The following is a 23,132-nucleotide window of genomic DNA, read 5'->3' on the forward strand; positions in this document are numbered from 1 at the left end:
GGGAGGGGGATGAACTGGAGGGTGGGGGGATGAGATGGAGGGAAGGGCTGTGGGGCTGGTGCCTGTGGGGTCCCGTCGGGCACGGGTGTGAGTGTGTGGGGCTCCCTGGCTGACGGACTCCCCCACCCCCAGTGCCCTTCCTGGTGGCCCTGGTGCTCTTGGGCTCTGTCCTGGTGGGCCTCCTCCTGGCCCCCGGCCTCCTGCAGGGGCTACTGGCGCTGAGGACCATCGCTGACACCTACTTCAAGCTGCTGCTGCTGGGCCTGGTCGCCTTCAACTTCGTGGGGGCCTTCATGCTGGAGGTGGGGCCCGCCCCGCGCTGGGGTGGCAGGGGGCTCTGGGGGTGGGACTGAGCCACAGCTGCCCCCCTGCGCCCTCCCTGTCCCCGGCAGAGCGTGCTGGACCAGTGCCTCCCAGGCTGCCTGCGGTGGCTACGGCCCAAACGGGCCTCCAAGAAGCGCTTCAAGCAGCTGGAGCAGGAGCTGGCCGAGCAGCCCTGGCCACCGGCCGCCGGGCCCGGGAGGTAGCGCAGGCCCGCCGGCCGGCACCCTAAACACTGGATCTCCCTGCTTCTGAGCCACCGGCCAGGACCCATCTCCAGAGACACCACTGCCATCGCTCCTGCAGCCCTGAGGTTGGCGGTTGTCACACTCATGTCCCACGTCTGCCCGGCCCAGCCTTCCCTGCCCCCGCCTGGGGAGATGCTAACTATCCTTGTCCCCCACTTCGGACGCCCCTTGTAGAGACAGCGGCCACCACCCGCACTCAGAGCCACTGTCAGTGTAGCAAATAAAGTCATAATATTTTCCTGCCTCGGCCTGCCTGATACCACTGACCTGGGTGCCCCTGGCACGTGTCTGCTCCCGGCATCCCCTGATTTTTCAGATCATGTTGGACAACTCCCCTCTCTGAGCCTCTGTTTCCTCATCTGACAGTCATATCTCCAGGTTGAGCACATGCCCGGTGCTCCGTTCAGCATTTTATAGGCATCATCATTTAATCCTTATAACTGTGGAGTACTGCCCCCGCCTTTTTTATTTTTATTTTTGGCCGCACCACATGGCTTGCAGGACCTTAGTTCCCTGACCAGGGATCAAACTCGGGCCTGTGGCAGTGAAAGCACAGAGTCTTAACCACTGGACTGCCAGGGAATTCCCCATCCCCCTTTTACAGATATGGAAACTGAGGCTTAGAGGTCACACAGGTAGTCAGAGCTGGGACCAGATTGCTTTGACTCCAGAGTCCACAGTCTTAACCGTCCTACCCTCCTGCAGGGGCAGCAGAGAATGGGGCTTGACTCAAACGAGTACCAGCACCTACAAGGCGTTTAACTGGGGCAGTTCCCTGCTTTCCCCACCTCCCGCATCCTGGGATGTGTTTACGGTCCAGTTCTTCCCTCACATGCGATCCAGGCTCTGAGCCCACGTTTCCCAGCCAGAACCACATGCGCCATCCCCCAGGGAAGGGTGGGTGCTTCTGACCTCATCCCACCAGTGGGACCCTCGCCAAGCCCTGCTCTGGAGATGCAGCTCCGTCATCTGGTCCATCTGTGCTGGGCAGGGGACAACAGGAAAGAAAAGCCCCCGCCAACCTCATTACTAGAAGCCCTGGCACCACCCCCAGCCCACCCTCGTAGGAGCTCAGCGAATGTTGAATCAAACTGAGGACAAGGATGGGGGGCGTGAGGAGGTAACCTGTGACACCAGGCGCATCCACAGACCCTCTGCACTGGGCACTGAGTCATCAGACAGCAATGGTTCAGGGTGGCAGATGTTGTGCAAAGGGAGGTTGGAGGACACGGCGAGGCCTGGGTTTGATTCCCACCTCTACCCCTAGCTGATTCTTCGTGCATTTGTTGGGCAGTCGTGTGCCAGGCACAGGGACTACGGCAGTGAACAAAAAACATGACCTCTGCCTGGGTGCAGCTTATAATGTGGCGTGAGAGGCGAGCGGGGAAGGAGCAAATCTCCAAGAACACTGGGAGAAGAGTCCCCACACCTGCTACTCCCTCCCCGGATAGCTGCCACCTGTGCTTGGGTCCTTAGTGCCAGAGGAGTGGGTAGAAGCAGCAGAGGATCTGGGAGCCAGGACACTAGAGGTGGCAGCTTTGGGGCTTCAGTTTCCCCTTTTTGTCAAGCGTAGGGGACAGCAGTTCTGCCAGGCAGTTTCCTCTCCTACACTAGTGGGATTGCATCTGGCAGCAGTGAAGGGCTAAGGAAGGGCAGAGAGTGCCGGGCTGGCCCCCGGGGCCCATAGTGCTCCACAGTGACAAAAATCCCTGCTTATTCTGCCATAGACACTGGAGCGGGGAGGGGGGCGTGGTGGCTGACAGTTATTCATTCCTCCATTCACTTGACAGACCCGCACTGGGGAACAAACGATGCATGGGATATGGTCAGTCCCTGCCTAACGGGATTCAGTGTCTAAGGGACAAGCAGCCTAAGGAGACCTGAAGGTGAGGGCCTGAATCAAGGGGCATCTTGATCCGCCTCCCAGCCTGAGGCCCCTGCCCCAGGCCTAGATTCCCGTGACCAGGCAGGACCGCCCCAGGGGCAGGAGACCTGCAACCCCACACCCGGCCAGCCTCCCAGGAGAATCCACTGTACGTCATTTATTCATTCCACAAATGTTTACTGAACAGCTGCTCTGAGCCTGGCACTGTGCCTAGTGAGCAAAAACTGAGGATGAGCAGAAGCAGACCTTGTCCCTGTCTCCACGTGGCTGACAGGCTCGTCGGGGAGAGGGGCGGGATTCACATGGTCTCAGACATAGGGCAACAGCTGATGCTTAAGAGCTCTAACAGGGAGAAAGGGAAGCCGCCTCTGAGGAAGGGAGGGTTTGATCTATAATCTGAAGGAGGAAAACCTCACCAGTGTTGCAGAAGGAAGAAACATTTTGAGCAAAGGCCTGGTGGCAGGTGGAGGAAGGGAGGGGTCTACTGAGAATCAGCCAGAAAGCCATTGAGGCTTTTGGGAGACCAGGCAGAGGGAATGAGGAGGCAGAGCCAGACTGTGATGAAAGGTAGGGCCTTTGGGGGCCCCGGGGGAGTTTAGCCTTGTTCCCGGGTACCTTGGGAAACCAGTGAAAGGCTTTAGGTAGAAGCCTCCCTGCCCCCCACCCTGTCTGAGGTGAGTGGGTGAGGGCAGGGCCCGTTTGCGAAGGCCTAGATTGGAGGTATTACAGATTCAGAATTAGTGGTGGGAGCTGGATTGGCTGAAGGGGTTGAGCACACGGGAGTTACAGTCAGCCGGGTAAGGGAAGGACGGTGGGCTCATTCCCTGCATGGGAACACCTTCAAGGGCCAGGTCTGGGGAAGGTCGGGATGTTGTGAATTTGGACTTGGATCCTGTTGAATTGGATGTGCCTTGGGGACATTCGTGTGGCCAGGCCCGGTAGCCTGTAGCCTGTGGTTTCAAAGAAATGCTGGTTATGGAAGGCAGCTGCGGCCAGGAGCTGGCTCGGGAGACCCGGAAGGCACAACCAGAGAGGCAGAAGGAAAACCAGGCCAGGAAGGCTGTCCTGGAAGCTGGGAGAAGCCAAAAGGGAGGGCGAGGCTGTTTCTCGCTGAGCCGCGGTAGGCGAATCATCTTTCCGAGCCTCCTCTGTAAAATGGGGGCAGCACGCCCACTTCACCCATCTCACCACTTTGCGCTCCAGCTGTGATGAGGCCGTGAGGAGAAAGCATTTTGCACAGCGGAAAGTGCTGAACAGACGTGAGGCTGGCTCCGTGGGCGCCTCCTCCCCGCGGGGCTGCCCCCAGAAGAGGGTTGAAGACCCGAGGTCGCGGCGTGGCGGCCCCGGCGGCGGCGGCGGCGCTCGCGTTAGGACCCAGCGGATCCAGGCTGGAGGGCGGGCGCCGGCCCCGTCGGGGGCCCGGAGGGGGGTTCGGAGCGGGCAAAGGGGCGGCTCCGGCGGGCGGACTCGGAGCGGGCCGCGGAGTGACCCGGCCAGGTAGGCGCGGGCCTGGCGGCCTGACCGGGCCGGGGGCGCAAGGGGGGACTGGGTCGTGGGCCGCGACGTCGGAGGGCCCCCAGGTACTGAGGGTGCGGGTCTCTGCGGGACCCCGATCCTGGGGGCGGCTTTCCGTTCGGGATCCCTGAGTCCGGGGCCGTCTGAGCAGATGCTAAGAGGGCACTTGGAAAGTTTGGAGTCGTTTGGAGGGGAAGACGCGAGTTGGGAAGGGAGGGGAGCCCGATTTGGGGGGCGTCGGGGATGGGGCGGCTTTTGTTCTCCCTGGGAGGTTGGAATGCGGCGGCTGGGGTGTGGGTGTCCGGCGGGAGCGGCGGGGACAGAGACGCGGAGAGACAAAGAGAGATCAGAGACCGAGAGAGCGCGAGGGAGCGCGCCCGAGCAAGTTTCCGTGGCTGATTGTTCCCAGCTGTGCGGCGCTGCAACATCTGGTTTCCTCCAGCCGGACCCCAGCCCGGCCTCTGGAGCAGACAGAGCCTCCAGCAGAGTGAGTCAGTGAGCGTGGGGGCAGGGGGCCCGGAGGAGGCCCCGCTAGTGCCCCTCTCGCCAGACACAGAGGGTAGGGGGCGTCCCAGCCGCGGAAGGGGCCAGGGTCCAGGAACAGGCCTCCTAGGCAGGTCCTGGCCTCCCGACACCCAAACAGTCTGTCGTCTAGATGTGCTTGGAGGTGTGGTCCCCTGGAGGGACCCGCTTCTGCCACAGGGACTCTCTTCTTTACAGCCCAGCCCTCCTTCCCCCAATAAGCCTGGGCCTGGGTGCTCAACCTCCGAGGGGAGGAAAGACTCCTTTCAGGGGGCTGAGAGGCCTAGGAGGGGCTTTGGGGACCCACAGAACCCCCCGCCCCCCAACCAACCTCCCCAGCTCGGGGCCTTCTCCTGAGTGGTGACAGCTCCAGCTAGCCTGCCTGCCACCAGCCTGGGGGGCAAGTAGGGGACAGTGAGGCCTTGTGGGGAGCTCCAGGCCTTTCAGTCCCCCACCAAGAGGAGGCCAAGGGTGCTCAGAATGGGGATGTGGGAACCAGATGTCCCCGGCCGGTGGGGCAGCTTGAGTCACAGGTCTCGCCTCCGCCACCCCACCTCATCCCCACCCACCCCATCGACTGCAGCTAGGGTTGAGGAGGGAGCGAGAGGCTGAATGTAGGAGACAGGCAGCGGGTCACGAAAGCATCGGGACTGGGCAGAAGGAGGGAAAGATGCCCATGTTTCTGCTCCTTCCCTCCCCCTCTCCCTCGACTCCCTGGGCGAGGCACGATGGGGCAAAGTTAGGTTTCCTTTCAGCTATCCGGAAGAACTCCTCTTGTTGTGGCAGGGCGGGGGTCCTCCGGACGGGTGAGCCCGGGGACTCTCTCCCAGCCCTCCTGGCAGAAGGCCGACAGCCCTGGGGCTGCCCCGCACTGAGCTGGGACTGGACAAGAGGACCTGTAGATTCTGCCAAGTCCACTGTGGGGTCAAAGACTGGAGGCTAGACTCAACCAGGAGCTCTTGAACTTCAAGAGCCCAGTGAAAACTAAGGACCACGGCCCTCTCCCCAAAAAGCTACACACATAACACTTGTCATACAATGTCAGGTTGGGGGACATCACGGTCCCCTTCAGCACTACCCTCTAGGATCTGGAGAGGCGCTTTTCAGACTCCACCCTAAGTGCTTCCTGCTGCAGCAGACAAGGAGACCTCAGTCTCAGTCTCGTGAGTGTGCGATGAAGTCAGCCAGGTCTTGGGAGGCCTGGAGGCCTGGCAGGAGAGGAATCTTCTAGGGGTGGGAGCCCTGCCCAGGCCTGGCTGTCCCAGGGGCCCCTGAGGCCCAGGCACACATGTGGTTTCCTGCTGAGTCTGGGCTTCGATGTTGGCTGGGCACGGTTGGGGTCCCGAGGATGGGCCTGGGGTCAGGATCAGTGCATTAGACACCTGGGGAAGTGCTGAACCAGAGGGTTGGCATGGGTTGTGGCAAGGAGAGCAGGGGCAGGGCTGATAGAGGATTAGAAATGTCCATTTAGTGAGCAGGGCAGGGTAGGGTCTGTTTGTCAAGATCAGCTCTTGGAGCCAGGTTGGAGGCCGAGTCCCTTAGGATCTGAACACCCAGTGGGCCATCAGGGACAGAGGATGTCCCTCCAAAGTAGTCCCCTCCCCCTGGGCCCAGACTCCATGACCCTCCACCTGCCTGGCTTCTGTTCCGAATCCCTCCTTCTCCAGGCTGAATTCGGGGGAGCAGAAGTGGGCTCTGCAGCCCTGGGGTAGTGGCCCGGGATACAGCTTGCCCCCTCCTCTTCCTCCAGCTGTCCCTTGACACCAGTCCAGCCCGCCTCGTTGTGTAACCATGAGAGCTGCCTACCTCTTCCTGCTGTTCCTGCCTGGTAAGTGGCACCTAGGTGGGTGGGGCTCCCTTTATGTGGGTGGGAGTGGAGTTTGTAGGGGGAGGGAGCTGGCAGTAAGCTTTTGTCGTGTCCTATGGCCAGAACTCAGCTCCATCGCTCCCAGGGCCGTCCACCTCTTGGGCCACAGACAGCTGGCAACCCCTCCCAAAGACTAGAGGCACCTCCTGGGCCCCTCCTCAACCCTCCACAGCAGCAGACTGGCAGGATTCTGGAGAGTGGGCCCAGACACCAGGATCCACATTTTTCTTCTTACTTACCGACCCTCCCAGGAGCTGAGGTGCAGGAATGCAGGCCCCTAAGGCAGGGAGTCTGAAGGCCTGGGTTCTAGACCGCTTTGGTCTAGAACAATCTTGACCTTGGAGAAGTCCCTGTTAGTCAAAGTGAGGAGTTATCAATGGGGACCCCAAAGGCCCTGCCAGGTCTAACATCCGTTAATTTAACAGATATTTGTGGAACCCCTGCTTTGGGCCAGGCACTGGGCTAGGCCCTGGGAACACAGTGATGAACCAGGCAGACAGACCCCCGCCCTCATGGTGTTGCCTGCCAGTCTAGGGAAGGGAGATGTGATAAGTGTCAGATTATGTTGAGTGCTATGATGGAAATAAACAGGAGAACGAGATGGAGAGTGTGGGTGGGCCAGCGAGGGCCTCTTAGCAGAGCTGAAATTTCAGTTGAGACTTGAAGGAGGAGAAGCAAATCAGGATGACAGGCCCAGGGAGAGTCAAGTGCAAAGGCCTTGGGGCAGGCAGCGGCCGGCATGGGGGAGAGGGGCAGGATATGACCCGTGAGGCGACACAGGACCAGGGAGTGTAAGGGCCTTTATGGTCAAGGAAGGCGTTTGCCTCCTATGGGTCTAGAGTCTGTTGAGGATATTAGGGTCTTACAGGCCTGCCCTAGGGACCTCTACCTACCCCCCCCCGGAAGTGCTTTGGGGCCTCTGCTGCCCTTCCCTGCTGGACGTCCCCTCAGCTTTGCCTCCCCACAGCAGGCCTGCTGGCTCAGGGCCAGTACGACCTGGATCCGCTGCCTCCGTTCCCAGACCACGTCCAGTACACCCACTATAGCGACCAGATCGGTAAGCGCCTTGTCCGCCCCCAGGCCTCCCCGCCAGCCCTGCTCCCTGGATCTGCATGGCTCAGCCAGGGATCAGGTGGGGTGGTAGGGCGATGGAATCTCGGGGTATGGTCCCTTGCTCAGTTGTGACCTGGGGCTGGGGGCTAGCCTGACCCCCACCAATTCCACATTCATCTTTATTTTCAGACAACCCGGACTACTATGATTATCAAGGTAAAGGGCTGAGGGCAGGATAGGATGGGCAGGCAGCTGGGTGGGGAGTCCATAGAGACCTGCGGGCGATGGGAGCAGACCCTTCCATCATCTCTCATTGCAGAGGTGACTCCTCGGCCCCCGGAGGAGCAGTTTCAGTTCCAGTCCCAGCAGCAAGTCCAACAGGAAGTCATCCCAGCTCCCACCTTAGGTAGGCCACCAGCTCCAGCCAGCCCCGGGAGTGGGGAGGTCTGTCCGGGGCTGGGAGAGGTGACCTCACCCTGCCCTGAATAGACCCGTCCCAGTGATCTCTGCCTGCCTCTCCCCCAACACCAGAACCAGGAACTGTAGAGACGGAGCCCACGGAGCCTGGGCCTCTGGGTAAGAACCTTCCTGACAACTGGAGGGACAGAGGCATGGCCCCGGAAGTTAGGGTGCAGTGGCGTGCGGCCCTGGGAGGACAGAGAAAGCCAGGCCTTTTGCTCTCGCTGGGGTGGATGGTGGGGTGAGGGGCTTGCAGAGGTGCCCCTGCTTTAGGCTGGCAACTCCAGGGCCCCCCCGAGGCAGCTCTGGGAGATCCCCCTGCCCCTGGGCCCTGCTGGAGGCCAAGTTGGCTGCAGCCTCAGGAGGGGCCTCTACTCCCAGACACTGGGGCGGGGCGGGAGCACGTCGGCGGTAGGACAGGGTGGTGCTCAGAGGCAGGAGAGGCGAGGATGGGGCGGGAAGCCCAGGCCAGCTCAGCGGGCCTCCCCTGGCCAAGAGCCCAAGAGCCAGCCTGTGTGTGAGGGACCCTGTCTCACAGCTCGGCGTGTGAGTGTGTGGACCTCCTGTGAGGCTGCTGTGGACTTTCGTGACTGTGTGCGGGTACAGATTTGTGTTTGAATATACGCTTCCAAGCGTGGTTGTGAATTTGTATATGTATAAATATACTAAAACTGGGCAGCCTCGCAAGGTCCAACAGGGCTCGCGTGTGCATGTGTTGGTGTGTGCACGCAGGTCTAGGCTGGGCCTGAGGGTGCAGGGGTACCTAGGCCCTGAGAGCCAGTCTCCCACGGGTGCGGTTGGGGGCCGCCACCCAGCTCGAAGCCCCCAGCTGCAGCCCCCCCAAGTCTGATCCCACCTGTCACTCAGACTGCCGCGAGGAGCAGTACCCGTGTACCCGCCTCTACTCCATACACAAGCCTTGTAAACAGTGTCTCAACGAGGTCTGCTTCTACAGGTGAGCGCAGGCAGGGACTGGGGGGACGGGGGTGGCAGGGGAGCGAGGGGAACCACAGCTCCAGCCAGCAACGTGGGAGTGGGGAAAGCTAGTGAACCCCAAGGTTGAGCTCAACTCTGGTCAAGCCCAGGCCTAGGGGCTGGGGCTCCGGCTCTCCCGTGGGGCAGGTGAGGATGGGGCTGACGTTTCTCCCGGGCCCCGTCCCTCTGTCCCTCTCAGCCTCCGCCGTGTGTATGTCATCAACAAGGAAATCTGTGTCCGCACGGTCTGTGCCCACGAGGAGCTCCTGCGAGGTAGGAAGGCCTCCACCCTCCTCTTTCCCCTGCCCCCATGCCCACTCATCATCCATCCACGCGTCCACCCATCTGATGTTTATTAAACATGTGTTCAATCCAGGGCCACTTCCGGGGAATCCTGAGCTCCCCTCCCGGCTGCTTTTTATCCTCAGAACATCCCCCATCACCACGGTTGGGGCGGGGGTAGCAGTTTCCATCACCTAGCCGCACCCTGACCCCCACTCCTTCCTGCCACCCCCAACAGCTGACCTGTGTCGTGACAAGTTCTCCAAATGTGGCGTGATGGCCAGCAGCGGCCTGTGCCAATCTGTGGCAGCCTCCTGTGCCAGGAGCTGCGGGGGCTGCTAGGGTGGGACTGGCACCCCGAGCCCCGGACCCTCCTCGATCTGGGGCCCTCAGGCTCTGCCTGACCTGGTGCTTTTCTCCCCAGCCAGACGTTCCTTTTATCCCGTAAAATGTTAGTGGCTGCAGCGCCGGGGGTTGCCTCAGGCCCTTCCCCCAGCCTGTGGCCACCCCTGGGGCACAAAGGGGGCTCCAGTCTCCGCCCCCAGTTGGGGGACATCCCAGGCCTCTCTACGGGACTTGGGCCCCTGATGTGCCTTCTCCATCCCTCTGAGGACAGTCCCCCACTCCAGCCCCACCCCCAAGGTAGGCTATGACCCTCACCCCAGCTGGTCTGCTTGGATTTCCTACAGCCCCTGGGCATAGACCACCTTTGTTTTATACAAAATTAAAAACAGGTTTTTACAAAAGATTCAGAGTCACTTTTTCGGTCGAGGGCACAGAGATGGCCAGGTGCCTCAACACTGCATGTCCTCACGGAGAGGCTACCAGGCCCCTTCGGGAGAAGGGTAGGTTCAGGTGACCTGTGGCCTTGCCTCCTCATCCACCTGCTTCAGCTCTGACCTGCCCAGAAAGATGGGCCATGACAACTGCCCCCCCGCCCCCAGGGTGTGTGTGTGTGCGTGTGTGTGTGTTGCAGGGGGTTGTATCAGAAACAGAAGGTTCAGGACTATAGCTTCCTCGTTGTCAGGGCTGCCTGGTGAGTCTGTGAGTGCCCCATCACCAGAGAAGGGTGCAAGGCAAGATGAGAGGCCGCCCACGTGGAAGCGTATAGGGTGGAAGGCGGGAGGTCAAGGTTGGTGGACTCTGATATCAAGGGCTTTGGCAGGAGGGAAGGCTGGTGCAGTTCAGAGGGCAGAAACAGGGCAAGCTGTTACAACACCTCCCTCTGACCAGCATATGGAGACCAGGCTCTGAGGGCTCAGCACGCAGGCCTATTTAACCCTCCAGCCAGGCTATGTGGTGGGTACAGTCAACATTCCCATCTTACAGACAGGGAAACTAAGCCTAGATTACGTAAGCCACCCAAGGGCCCACAGTGGTAAGTGGCAGGGCTGGGGTTGAACCTGACTCCACTGGACTCCACGAGATGAATGGAATTTCTCCTTGGAAACACTCACGGAGCATCTTCTGTGTATACTTCCTCATAACCACCCCGGGAGGCACATTCCCATTTTACAGAGGAGCAAACTGAGGCTCTGCTAGGTTAAGCGGCTTTGCCCAGGATCATCCAGCGGAGCCAAGGCAAGACCCCACGTCCACTCCCAGGCCTGCCCTTGTTTACCACACCGCCTGGAATGCCTGTTACTGTCCAGAGGGCGGGCCCTGTCCTGAGGAGGAGCCAGAGAAAAGGGCAGAAAGCTTCAGCTGGAAAGAGTCGAGCGGCATAGGTTGGGTCCCATCCCAAACCTCAACAGCTCCATCTGTTAAATGGGGTGGGTGGCCCGGGACCCTGGAGGCCTCCCCATCCCGACATCCTGTGAGGTTGGTAAGTTCCTTACCTTTCGTCACAGGCCTTTCAAAAACTGCCCCCATCTCCCTGAGCACCCACTAGGGGACCCCATCCCTCTGGCCCCAGGGCCCTCCTGTCCCCCTCCTGTCTCCCAGATGGAGAAGGCACATTAATAGTAAAGGGACACATCTGTACAAACCGTCTTTTTTTAAATGGGGTCGTCTTGTTACAAAAAACACAACAGTTCTGAACAGTTAACATTGTAAAAAGGTACAAAAATACAGGGACTCTGAACTCTGAGGAATTTCCTGACAAATACTCTGAACTAAGGCAAAGAGATCTCTGGGAAGCCAGAGAAGGTCCCCTGCCCCAGGCCTGGACATCCCTTCTCTTTCCTGTGCTCCAGGGTTGGCCAGAGACAAGGTGCAGGGGAGGTCTCTCCAACCCCTGGCTTTGGCTCAGACACTCAGGGAGGACCTCAAACTGGTCCTGGGGGACCTCACACGGGCTCATCCTGGGGGAGAGGGGGCTGGACTGAGTGGGGAGCCCACAGAGGGTGGCCGGCTCTGACGAGGCTGGGAGGGCGCTGCCAGGTCTGGCCTGGTGCCGGAGTCCCCCCTCCCCTGTCCCGCCCCGGCCACGGGGCTGCTCTCCAGGGTGCCCGCCGGCAAGGTGCTCACTTCTCTGGGGGGCCGGAGGAGGGGGAGAAAGAAGCTGAGCCCCTTCGAAGCTCCTGCTGCAACTGTCCCTTCAGTGTGGATACCTGGAGAAGAAAGAGGTGGTAGGGCCAGCCCAGGACCCCAGCCTGGTTTCAGAAAAAGCGGGGCGGCGGGGGTGGGGTGTGACTGATGGAAGGACACCAGAAGGGACCCAGTGCTGCCTGTTTCAGAAAAACCAGGTGTCATTAAGAGCCAGGGTATTTCCTCCCCTTCTCATTTTGCTCCATGGAGCAGTGGGGTGTCTCCAGACTGCTCGGCCTCTCTTTGGGGGCCACCCATCCCCACTCTCACCACTAGGCCAGGCCTGGAGCTAGCTGGACTCCAGGGGTGGACCTGTGACCCAGGCCTGGCCTACCAAAGCAGCCTTGCCCTGCAGACATGATCAGGGCAGAGATGGTCACGAGGGGGCCTGCGGTCTCAGCTGGCCAATGAGGCTCATCCTTGGGACTTGTGCTGCTGATCTCAGGGAAAAGGGCCCCCCTCTCCGCTGGGATCATGGGTTGTTAGGATAACCCGAGGCTGGAGCTGTTGAGGCCACCTGTGCCACCCGGGGAGACGGCCTGCCCGGGCATGGAGCCGTGGCAAGGGGACTGAGTTCCAATGACATCACTTGAGCCCCCGTGTCCAGCCGTGGCTCATAGCAGCACAGATCCACCCGGACCGTTTCAGTTATGGGTGCCACTGACCACTTCTACCCAAGAGGTTACTGCCAGCCCTCTCTCTGCCCCCACTTCTTCCTCTCCCTCGCCCCCTCCTCTTCCTTCGCCCCCTCCTCTTCCTCTGCCCCCTTCCCCCAGCTCCACACTTCCATCCTGGCCCAGCCTCCTGAAGGGGGAGTCCTGCCGATGCTGCCGCCCCCTGGCGAAGGGCCAGAGCCCACCAGGCCTGAGTACCTGCTCCTCCAGGCCACGCACCCGCTGCCGGTGGGCCCGCTCCCGCGCCTCCAGGGTGCGCTCCGTCTGCACCTGGGCACTGCGCAGGCGATCCACTTCCTGCTGCAGCTCCAGCCGCTGCTCATCCACCTCCAGCCGCGCTGGGCTGTGGTTCTGCTGCAGTGCTGCCACCTGGGCCTGCAGGAGGGCCCACGGGTCAGGCCTCTGGCCGTAGGGTGTCAGGCACCTCCCTGGGGTGGGAGCCTGAGGGCCCCTTGGGGCAAAGCAGGGGATGTAGGAGAGACCCTTGTTTTTCTCCCACCCCCCAGCCCTCCTGGCCTGCAAATCCTGGGTCAGGGTAGTTAGTGACCCCCATTCAGGCACACAAACACACACACAGACATATTCAAACACAGAGACAAGCCCATATGTGTATACAGATATAGATAAGATAGATAAAAGCAAGCATGTACAAACCTGTGTTCACATGGATGCATGCATATGTACAAAAGCCCAATACTCTCACATACATCTACATACAAGAAGAGACCTGTACACAAAGATACAGGCACATCCCTAATACTTAGATATGCCGCATCCATGCACCAGATTCGTGCTACATGCGCAAGAATACTCTCACATACACTCATAGCTCTTCACGTCCACAACCAACGTGAGCACACAGGCGCGTGTGCTGACAGGTCTCTTTCCTCTCCACTCTGGGGAGGACCCCTCCCTCTGGGACCTGGCTCTGGGCACCCCCTCCAAGGCTCTGGGCTCGTGGACTGTGGGGGTGGAGTTGGGTCCAGGGCTGGGGAGAGAAAGCGTGTCCAGGGCTGGGTGGGCAGGGGCTAGACCTCCAGCAGCTGGATCTGCCCCCGGGCCTCGGCCAGCTCCAACTCAGCCTCTGTGAGCGTGTGGTCCAGGAGGCCCTTCTCTGCGCTCAGCCGCACCGTGTCCTCGTGACTGCGAAGCTTCTCCCATTCCACCTAGGTGGGGAGAGCGGGAGGGGGTCAGGGTGCCCGGGGAAGGAGGGAGGTCCCAGGAAGTGGGAGCAGCTCAGAAAGGGGTGTTGGGTTACAGGTAGCAGGGCCGGGGGGACTTGCAGCCCCAAATCCTGGGGACGCACAGCTGGGACCAACCAGGGCTGGGACCCAAGGAAGTGAAGGGAGGGCCCTAGGGACACAGCCCACCTTGTCCAGCACCCTCTTGAGGGCCACCCGGTCCTTCTCCAGCTGCAGGGCTGAGCGCTCTGCCTCCCGCTTCTCGGCCTCCAGCTGAGCCAGGGCACGCTGCAGGCTCCCCAGGCGCTCCTGCAGCAGCCGCCGCTCATCCTGCAGCTTCTGGACCTTGTGTAGGGCCGCAGCCTCACCTTCTTGCCGTTGCCGCAGCGCCTGCAGCAGAAGCCAGCGAGTCCCTAATCCCTCTGGGCCTCAGGGTGTGCATCGGAAGCTTGGAGATGATGATGCCAGCCTGCCAGGCCCACTTTCTAGGTAAGGCTATTATGAGGCCCACATCAGGGAATGGTCACCTGAGGCCAGACAGTTCTCTCTGGGCCTCAGTTTCTCCATCTGTATAATGGGGATATGGACCGAATGAACCATGCTTCCTCACAGGAGGCTGGGCCTAGGTTTGGGATCAGGTGGAGACAGGTGAGAAGGTCCCGACGCCAAGGGGCTCACGGTCCTGGGAACGGAAGGGCCACCCTGGCCCTCACCTCCTGCAGCTGTTGCAGCCGGCCCTCGGACTCCGCCCGCTGCAGCTCCAGGTCCGCTAGCTCGCCCCGCACGGTCTGCACCTGCTCGGCCAGGGAGCTGCTCTGCTTCCTTGCATCAGATAACGCCTGCCGCGTGGCCTCCAGCCGTTCCTGCGGGACAAGGGCTGATGGTGCCAGGCTGTCCTGGGAGCCCTGAGGCGAGGGGCTCCTCTCTACACGGGACCTCCGGGCCAGGTTCACAGCCCCTTAAACAGGTAGTCCTCTCACCTGGAGAGTAAGCCAGACAGCAGGCCTGGCCCACAGCCTAGCCACTGACCTACACAAGGTGGGGAAGCCCTCAGACCCCAGCTCTTCCCTTAGCCTGCCCCTGGGTCCTGCAGCCTGTCCTAGTAGGCTTGATCCCACCTCCCCCCAGAGCCTCCCCTCATTGGCTGATGCTCTTACTGGGCCCACCCCTCCCTCAAAGGCAGCTCTTATTGACCGTCCCAGGGGTCAGCTCTCCACCAGGGCCCCCAAGCCTGCCTTTGTAGGCTAACTCTCACTGGGCCCGCCCGCAGCCAGACCCTGGAACCCCCATACTTGGAGCACTTGGCGGTCATGTTCACAAGCAGTCAGGGCCTTCTGCATGTGTAGGTTCTTGTCCTGGGTGCTGGTGAGGCTGGCGCTGCTTTGGGTCAGAGCCTCCATCAGGCCCTGCACCTTGTCCCGCAGGACCCCCTCGCTCTCTTCCACCTTGGCCAGGGCCCCCCTCAGCCGCTCGACCGTCAGCTGCAGAGTCCCCGCCTTCGCCTCACTGTCTGCCACCTGGTGGGAAGACAGACAGGACGGTCCAGGTGTGACTAACCCAAGCCCCTGCCACCTCTCTCTAGGCCTTTCTCACTGATACTGTTCCCATGCATTCCCACTGGCTCAGGTGACTACAACCTGGGCCCGGTCGCACTGCCAGTTAACTACCCTCACACAGAATGCCATCAACCTGGCTGTCCCAGACCCTGTGGTCTTCTGCCGGTTCTCATTCCCCTTTCCTCCCTGTTATGGAGAAGAAAGGGTAACCACCACAACCCTGAGATTTTCTGTGTTCTTGACTTAGGTGGGTGACAGTGTAGGGCTAGCAGAGCTACTGAACATTCCAGTTAGAGCTGAGCTTCCTGGCGGCCAAGGCAAAAAAAAAAAGAAAATGAGTGAAATCTATGTCTCTAACTGGTCCCACTTGCCTCCTATGAGTGCAGACTCCGTCAACAAACAGTCCTGAATTCTCATTTTGGCCCTGCCTCTTATTAGCTATGGGATCTTGGGCAATGACGTCACCTCCGTGAGCTTCCATCCGCCCATCTGTGAAATGGGGTGATGATAATACCTGCCTCGCAGGGTAGGTGGGAGGATCAAACAGAGTCCCCATAACGCACTTGGCACAGGGCATGCAGAAGAGGGGCCTGAGGTCAGGGGAGGGGACCCACCTGCCTCTGCAGGGAATCAACCCGCTCCCGGAGTGCCTGGGCCTGGGCCTCCCGGTCGCTCAGGCCCAGGCGGCTGCGCTGCAGCTCCCCCTCGAGCGAGCGCCGCTGCAGCTCCAGCTTGACGCTGCGGCTCTCAGAGGCATCCAGCACCTCCTTCAGACGCCGCTTGTCGCTCTCCAGCTTCACCTCGTTGGCCTTCATCTTGCTGATCTTCTCCTGTGGGTGGGGCAGGGCTCAGGCCCCAGCTGTGCAGCCCACCCCACGCCTCCCACATCCCGCAGGACCCTTAGGAGGAAGTGGGGAGCAGCCTGGAAGTGGTCACAGACACCACTTGCTGTGTGACCCAGGGCCAGCCCCTGACCCTCTTGGGGCCTCCGTCTCCTCACATGCTCACAGGGTGACTCGAGGATCCCAGAGCACTTTCCAATTTTGCCCAAGTCTCACAGGCTGTGTGATCCAGGCCTGCTCATCCCTCCGTCCCTGCTCTCTGGCCCTATTTCACCTCTGTGTGGTCGAGGGACCAGATCGGTCCAGGGACGCCACAACCTGGGTGTTTACGGAGCCCCAGGGCGGTGAGGGTGGAAGGTGTAAAAATGCAGATTCCAGGGCTTCCCTGCTCTGCTGCCTCGCTCTCCAGAGGCGGGCCCAGAGCTGCATGTGGGACCTGAGCTGAGTCGGGCAGGAGCCCTGGGCTTTAGGGGATGATACTCCTCCCTTCCCGATGCGAGGTCAGCTGGTGAAGGAGACTTGGGGAGTGGGGATAGGGCAGGAAGACACACAGGGGTCCTTCTCTTCCTGTCACCATCCTAGAGACAGGGCGGGGCAAGGGGGTGTTATTACAACAGCGTCCAGGCCTGCCCCACTTCCACCCTGCTCAGAGCCCCAACCCTGCCATGTCTGGGCCCAGCAGCCCCACTCTGGCTCCTGCCCAGCTTTGTTCCTGGCCTCCTCCCGCGGCCCCTGTGGCTGGGCCCAAGGCCAGAGCCGGAGCCGCAGACACAACAATCCAGCTCAAGCTCGGCCTGGAGCCAGAGGCCTGGGGTGGGCTGTGGGGACAGGCATGGAGGGCCAGAGGAGGAAAGGGGAGGGGGGGAATCTGCGGCTGCAAGAAGGGCTCAAGGCTTCGGCGGCCTGGACCGTCACCACCAGGGCCTGTGCTTCCTGCCCCAGACACACACACACACACACACACACACACACGTATATACAGATGTCTCCCAAACACACATAAAACCCCCAGACACCAGTGGCGTGGCTACACAGAGATGAAGGAAACAGGTCCGCTGAGCACTGTCTATGTGTTAAGAGTGCACGTGGATCGTCTCTGGGAGAGAGTTACTGTTCTCCCCCTTTTATAGATGAGGAAAGCGAGAATCACACAGCAGGGCAAGAACTTGAACCCAGGTCTGTGAGCTGCAAACGCCCAGGCTCTTTCTTCTGTAGCCTAATGACCTCATATGCAACAAGATGATGAAATCTGAATGTGCTTTTGGAGAAAGTCACAGGCTGGTCACGTCAGTGGGTGCCGGCAGACCCAGGCAGACAGAACAGAGGTGTGCACAGGAGGCCTTCCAGACGTCCATTCAGGAGCACACATATCGCCCGCACCCCGCCGCCCTCTCCCATTGGCCCTCAGCTCCTGCCTACCTGGCTGGCCCGGAGCTCGCTCTCGGTGGCCTGCAGGCCCCTCTCCAGGGCAGCCACCTGGTCCAGCACAGCCCGGCGCTCCCGCTCGCTGTGCCGCGCGCTCTCCTCCTGCAGCGCCAGCTCGGCCTGGGCCCCGCTCAGCCGCCCGTCCACGCTGCGCTGGGCTGCGGCCCCCACCCAGCTCCGTCAGGCCCGGCCAGGCACACAGCCTGAGACCTGAATCAGGCTCGCCCTCCGCCCACTGCAGGGCTTGCCTCTCTGAGCCCTTGGGGGGTCCGTGGGTCTGGACACAGGGTGAGGCTGACCAGGGAGGGGGCCCCAGAGGAGACAGCCCGCTCAGGCCACGGTGGCCAGGGCAGGGACGCAGGAGTGGCTCAGGCCAAGCCCATAGCCTCCCACCTCAGCTGCTAAGGGCACAAGAGAGCAAAGCAAGGACCCAGAGGGTTAGACTCACCCTCCTCACTCGCAGCCACAGCCCTCTGCAACTGCCTTGCCCGTGAGGTCGCACTGTCCCTCTCGGCCTCCGCCTCGGCCAGCTGGCGACTCAGGGTACTCGTCTGGGCCCGAAGCTCATCCTGCAACCCCAATGTTGGGGGGAAGGGAAGACGTGCTCGGACGACCTGTGGCCCCTCACAGGGCCCTGGGCCACGGGGCTCCCCCTGCAGCCACTCACGCCCCACCTCACCCGTTCTCTCTGGGCGCTCTGCAGCTCCTGCAGGAACTCCCGGAGGGCCCCCCGCACTGCTTCCGGGTCCAGGTCTGGAGATGCCGGGGAGGCGGCAGGTCCTGGGGATGGTGGCTGGGACCCAGGGCTGCGTTCCAAGGGCTTGGGGCTGCTGAGCTCTTCCCCACTTCCTAGAGAATGAGACACGCTCGGGGATGCAGGAGCCACAGGCCTCTCCTGCCTGGTTGATGCCTGCAGGCTCCCAATGCATCTCGCCCATCCCTGCTGAGCCCGGCAGCCCAGTGAGCTCCCCACAGCACAAACTGGGTCCCCTCAGCCTCTTGCTTAACCCTTGACCAGCCCTTCCAACCCTCAGAACCAAGCCCAGCTTCCTTGCCATCACCTGTCGCTCACCCCCACCAGCATCACCCTCTCCCTTGACAAGCTGGCCACTTCACATCACCCACAGCTCCCACGTTCTAGAACATTCCCTCTTACAAAGGCACCAGGACCTGTGTATCTTCTGTTGCCTTCTCTCTCAATGGCTTCTCTTTGCCTGGCCCATCCCTACGTGTAAAGAACACTCCTCAGGGGCTTTCCTGGTGGCGCAGTGGTTGATAACCCACCTGCCAATGCAGGGGACACGGGTTCGAGTCCTGAGCCGGGAAGATCCCACATGCCACGGAGCAACTAAGCCCGTGCGCCACAACTACTGACCCTGCAAGCAGACTGACCTTGCAGTCTAGAGACTGCAAGCCACAACTATTGAGCCTGTGTGCCGCGACTACTGAAGCCCGAGCGCCTAGAGCCCATGCTCCGCAACGAGAAGCCACTGCAATGAGAAGCCCACGCACCACAAGGAAGAGTAGCCCCCGCTCGCCGCAACCAGAGAAAACCCACGTGCAGCAGCAAAGGCCCAATGCAGCCAAAAATTAAATAAGTGAATAAATAAATAAATTTATTTAAAAAAAAAAGAAACACTCCTCAGAGGCCTCCCTGACCCCAGGCTGGGTTAGGGTGAGCTCATCCCACCCTCATGGGGGTCCGATGTCTGCCTCTCCCATCCAGACCACAAGTGCATGAGGGCTGCATCCCCTGGGCCCAGTCCAAGGGTGGACACTCCATCCCCTCGACACCTCCCTGTAACGAGCACTTACTATGTGCCAGGCACTGGGCCAATGCTTTCCCTACATCATCTCGTTTCATCCTCACAGTAATTCCCTGAGAAGTAAGGACCAACTTCCCCCCTTCACAGGCTGGGCAGGCTCAGAGCAGTTAAGTGATTTGCTTGGTCTCAAAGCTTGGAAGATCCAGAGCTGGGATTTGAACCCAGGTGCCCCTATTTCCCAGCAGAAAAACTTGAACTGTGCTTGGGAGATGACGGGCAATGACGAGGTGGGAGGGGACAGGGCGGACAGAGATGGGACAGCACCTGGAGGTCAATAATGAGAACAGCAGGACGGGGGTCGGCCTTAGCAGTGACACCCAACCAGCCCCACGGCTCCATCAGCACCCAGAGGACCCAGAGCGGGACGTCTACCCACTGCCTCCCTCCCCTCAGAGTGAAGCCGGTACCCTCGTGGCGGCCTGCAAGGACCGCTTGAGCAGGTCTGGTGTCCCACGGCCTCACGTCCCACACCTCTCCACCTTGCTCTCTACACTCCGGCAGCACTGCGGCCCTTGCTGTGCACAGGACAGGGGTGCTGCCACTCAGGACTTCTCCACTTGCCCTCAGTCTCTTCTCCACCCTTCCCTTCCCCACCTCCTCCTCAGCGAGGCTCTTCCTGCCTCCCACAGGGACACCTTAGCCCCCGTCCTGGCCTTAGCTTCAAAAGCAATTTTACTGGGGCTTCCCTGGTGGCGCAGTGGTTGAGAATCTGCCTGCCAATGCAGGGGACACCGGTTCGAGCCCTGGTTTGGGAAGATCCCACAACCGGCGGAGCAACGAAGCCCGTGCACCACAACTACTGAGCTTGCACTCTAGAGCCCGCAGGCCACAACTACTGAGCCCGCGCGCCACAACAACTGGAGGCTGTGCTCCGCAGCAAAAGAAGCCACCGCAATGAGAAGCCAGAGCACCGCAACAAAGAGCAGCCCCCGCTTGCCGCAACTAGAGAAGCCCGCGTGCAGCAACGAAGACCCAACGCAGCCAAATTAAATAAATTCATTAAAAAAAAGAAATTTTACTGTGATGAGATATATATAACAAAATATGCCTTTCTCACCACCTTTAAGTGGCATTAATTATACTCACGCTGTTGTGCGAACATCACCACTGTTTCTAAATCCTTTCCATCACCCCTATTATGGGTTGAATCGCATTTCCTCAAAATTCGTATGTCGAAGTCCTAACTGCCATACCCAGAATGTGACCTTATTTGGAGATAGGGTTGTTATGGATGTCATGAGTTAAGACGAGGTCATACTGGAGTAGGGTGGACCCTAATCCAGTATGATCGGTGTCCTTACAAAAAGGGGGAATTGAGACACACACTCAAGGAGAACTCCGTGTGGAGACTGGGGTTATGCTGCCATAAGTCAAGGAACTACCAGAAGCTAGGAAACCTGGAACAAATTCTTCCCTAATGCCTTTAGGGGAAGCATGGCCCTGTCACACCCTGACCTTGGGCTTCTGGCTCCAGAACCCTGAGACATAAATTTCTGTTGTTTAAGTGGTTTGTGGTACTTTGTTACAGCAGCCTTGGCAGACTAATACAACCCCAAACTCTGTAACCAGTAAGCAATAACTCTTAATTCTCCCCTCCTCACACCCCCGGTAACCTCTAAACTCCTTCTGTCTCCATGAATGTCTATTCTAAATATTTCATATAAGTAAAATCATACTATATTTGTCCTTTTGTGAGTAGCTTATTTCGCTTAGCATAACGTTGTCAAAGGTTACCCATGTTGTAACACGCATCAAAATGTCACTCCTTTTCAAGGGCGAATAATAATGGTATCACGTGATCAATTCACCTGCGACTCACACTTTGGTTGCTTCCACATTTTGGCTACTGTGAATGATGCTACAACCAACACTGGTGGACAATATATCTATTCAAGTGCCTGTTCCTTTGGGTATATACCTAGGTGTGGAATTGTTAGGTCAGACGGTAATTCTAAGTTTTAGTTTTTTGAGGAACTGCCAAACTATTTTCCAAAGTGGCTGCACCGTTTTACATTCTCACCAGCAATATCCCTTGACTTATTTTTCCTTACCTATTTTCCAGCTCATACCACCACCCGATACATTCTATATTTAATTTATATAGCAATTTTATTGCCTGCTACTCCCATACCTAGACCATAAGCTCCATAAAAGCAGAAATGCTTGTCAGTTTTGTTTACCACTCCATCCCCAGTGCTTCAACTGTATTTGGCACATAGTATGTGCTTAATAAATAGCAGAACTGAATGAAAGAATGCAATCCTGGGGCTAAATCCGTGCACTTGAAGAGGCAACAACTCAATATCTCATAGTGAAATTTCCCACCGTTCTAAGATTCCACAGGTTCTATTCTAGGCCCTAGGAATCAAGGTGAGATTGGGGTCAGGCCGAGACAAGATGAATGCTCCCTAAAAAGGCTGCTTGCACCTGCTGAAATACAGTGCTGATTTTCCCAGAGTCATCCCCTGGGCCTTGGGAGCAGGTGTGGGTGGGAGGATCTCTTCTGAAGAAGTTCCTGGAAAGGGGATTGGGCTGAGTGTGTATCTTTCTGGGGTAGATACGGGGGTCATAGGTCTGGTATGGAGGGGTGTGGAGCCAGCGACAGGAGAATGAAGAGGATGAGGTGCTGATGGAGAGAGGGCAGGGGTCAATTAGAAAGGGTGGAGACTCAAAGACTCAGAGGAGTTAAGGGCATTAAGAAGGAGCACCCTCAGCCATTATGGAAAACAGTATGGAGGGTCCTCAAAAAACTAAAAATAGAGTTGCCATATGATCTAGCAATCCCACTCCTGGGCATATATCCAGACAAAAATATAATTCAAAAAGATGCATGCACCCCTATGTTCATAGCAGCACATATTCACAATAGCCAAGACATGGAAACAACCTAAATGTCCATCAACAGATGAATGGATAAAGAAGATGTGGTACAGGGACTTCCCTGGTGGCGCAGTGGATGAGACTCCACGCTACCAATGCAGGGGGCCCGGGTTTGATCCCTTGTCAGGGAACTAGATCCCACATGCATCCCACAACTAAGAGTTCGTGTGCCACAACTAAGGAGCCCACCTGCCACAACTAAGACCCGGTGCAACCAAATAAATAAATATTTTTTGTTTGTTTGTTTGGTTGGTTTTTTTTGCGGTATGTGGGCCTCTCACTGTTGTGGCCCCTCCCACTGCGGAGCACAGGCTCCGGACGCGCAGGCTCAGCAGCCATGGCTCACGGGCCCAGCCGTTCCGCAGCATGTGGGATCTTCCCGGACCGGGGCACGAACCCGTGTCCAATTTTGTTTTTTTTTTTTTAAAAAGATGATATGGTATATACATACAACGGAATACTACTCAGTCATAAAAAAGAATAAAATAATGCCATTTGCAGCAACATGGATGGACCTAGAGATTATCATACTAAGTGAAGTAAGTCAGAAAGAGAAAGACAAATACCATATGATAATCACTTAAATGTGGAATCTAAAATATGACACAAATGAACTTTTATGAAACAGAAACAGACTCACAGACACAGAGAACCGACTTGTGGCTGACAAAGGGAAAGGGGGGTGGGAGAGGAATTGAGTGGGAGTTTGGGATTAGCAGATGCAAACTATTATGTATAGAATGGATAAGCAACAAGGTCCTCCTGTGTAGCACAGAGAACTATATTCAATATTCTGTGATAAACCATAATGGAACAGGATATTTTTAAAATGTATATACATGTATAACTGAATCACTTTGCAATACAGCAGAACTTACCACATTGTAAATCAACTATGTTTCAATGGAAAAAAAAAAAGCGGCACCCTCTCTACTCCCTTTAAAAAGAGCAAGCTACGTTGTGCGCAGATCAGCCTGGGTGAGTGGCAGGACTGAGACTGGGCTCAAGAGGGGCGTGGCCCAGCGAAGGGCCAGAAAGTGATGTAAGGGGGGTGGGGGTCGCAGGTAGGCGGGTCTCAGCAAGGAACTAGCT

The 23,132-nt window shown here is 58.6% G+C and overlaps 3 protein-coding genes across 15 annotated transcripts in view; 2 read left to right on the forward strand and 1 right to left on the reverse strand.

Annotated features, from left to right (window-relative positions):
* The window catches only part of ATP13A2 (ATPase cation transporting 13A2), a 20,231-nt gene extending 19,420 nt beyond the window's left edge, over positions 1–811 (forward strand). For 3 of the 4 annotated variants that reach the window (XM_024749858.1, XM_024749857.1, XM_024749856.1), the window contains exons 28-29: positions 133–302; positions 393–695. In XM_024749858.1, coding sequence (XP_024605626.1) covers positions 133–302; positions 393–527 — 305 coding nt within the window. In that variant the 3' untranslated portion in view covers positions 528–695. Of the gene's footprint in view, positions 1–132; positions 303–392 lie in introns of all 4 variants that reach the window. The other variant, XM_024749855.1, reaches the window with a different exon arrangement.
* A 3,078-nt stretch (positions 812–3,889) lies between these two features.
* Positions 3,890–10,288, forward strand: MFAP2 (microfibril associated protein 2). 5 transcript variants are annotated; one of them, XM_024749844.1, is made up of 10 exons: positions 3,928–3,951; positions 4,379–4,456; positions 6,242–6,319; positions 7,326–7,415; positions 7,601–7,627; positions 7,731–7,817; positions 7,943–7,987; positions 8,738–8,825; positions 9,045–9,118; positions 9,366–10,286. In XM_024749844.1, the coding sequence occupies exons 3-10, from the start codon at positions 6,283–6,285 to the stop codon at positions 9,467–9,469; spliced, it is 552 nt and encodes a 183-aa protein (XP_024605612.1). In that variant the 5' UTR covers positions 3,928–3,951; positions 4,379–4,456; positions 6,242–6,282; the 3' UTR covers positions 9,470–10,286. The 5 variants fall into 5 exon arrangements, with proteins under 5 accessions (XP_024605615.1, XP_024605610.1, XP_024605614.1 ...); XM_024749847.1 differs by lacking the exon at positions 4,379–4,456 and having other exon boundaries at positions 3,890–3,951; positions 7,329–7,415; positions 9,366–10,288; XM_024749842.1 differs by lacking the exon at positions 4,379–4,456 and having other exon boundaries at positions 3,890–3,951.
* An 818-nt stretch (positions 10,289–11,106) lies between these two features.
* CROCC (ciliary rootlet coiled-coil, rootletin) overlaps positions 11,107–23,132 on the reverse strand; it is a 49,055-nt gene continuing 37,029 nt past the window's right edge. For 4 of the 6 annotated variants that reach the window (XM_024749911.1, XM_024749910.1, XM_024749909.1 and 1 more), the window contains 10 exons: positions 18,014–18,183; positions 17,783–17,903; positions 17,329–17,492; positions 15,682–15,897; positions 14,804–15,028; positions 14,225–14,374; positions 13,701–13,901; positions 13,365–13,496; positions 12,529–12,705; positions 11,107–11,679 (listed from right to left, as the gene is read on the reverse strand). In XM_024749911.1, coding sequence (XP_024605679.1) covers positions 11,593–11,679; positions 12,529–12,705; positions 13,365–13,496; positions 13,701–13,901; positions 14,225–14,374; positions 14,804–15,028; positions 15,682–15,897; positions 17,329–17,492; positions 17,783–17,903; positions 18,014–18,183 — 1,643 coding nt within the window. In that variant the 3' untranslated portion in view covers positions 11,107–11,592. Of the gene's footprint in view, positions 11,680–12,528; positions 12,706–13,364; positions 13,497–13,700; positions 13,902–13,931; positions 14,079–14,224; positions 14,375–14,803; positions 15,029–15,681; positions 15,898–17,328; positions 17,493–17,782; positions 17,904–18,013; positions 18,184–23,132 lie in introns of those variants that run through there. The other 2 variants (XM_024749907.1, XM_024749913.1) reach the window with 2 other exon arrangements.

Source organism: Neophocaena asiaeorientalis, unplaced genomic scaffold (assembly GCF_003031525.2).
Source record: "Neophocaena asiaeorientalis asiaeorientalis breed wild unplaced genomic scaffold, Neophocaena_asiaeorientalis_V1.1 scaffold275, whole genome shotgun sequence".
Classification (NCBI taxonomy): Eukaryota; Metazoa; Chordata; class Mammalia; order Artiodactyla; family Phocoenidae; genus Neophocaena; species Neophocaena asiaeorientalis.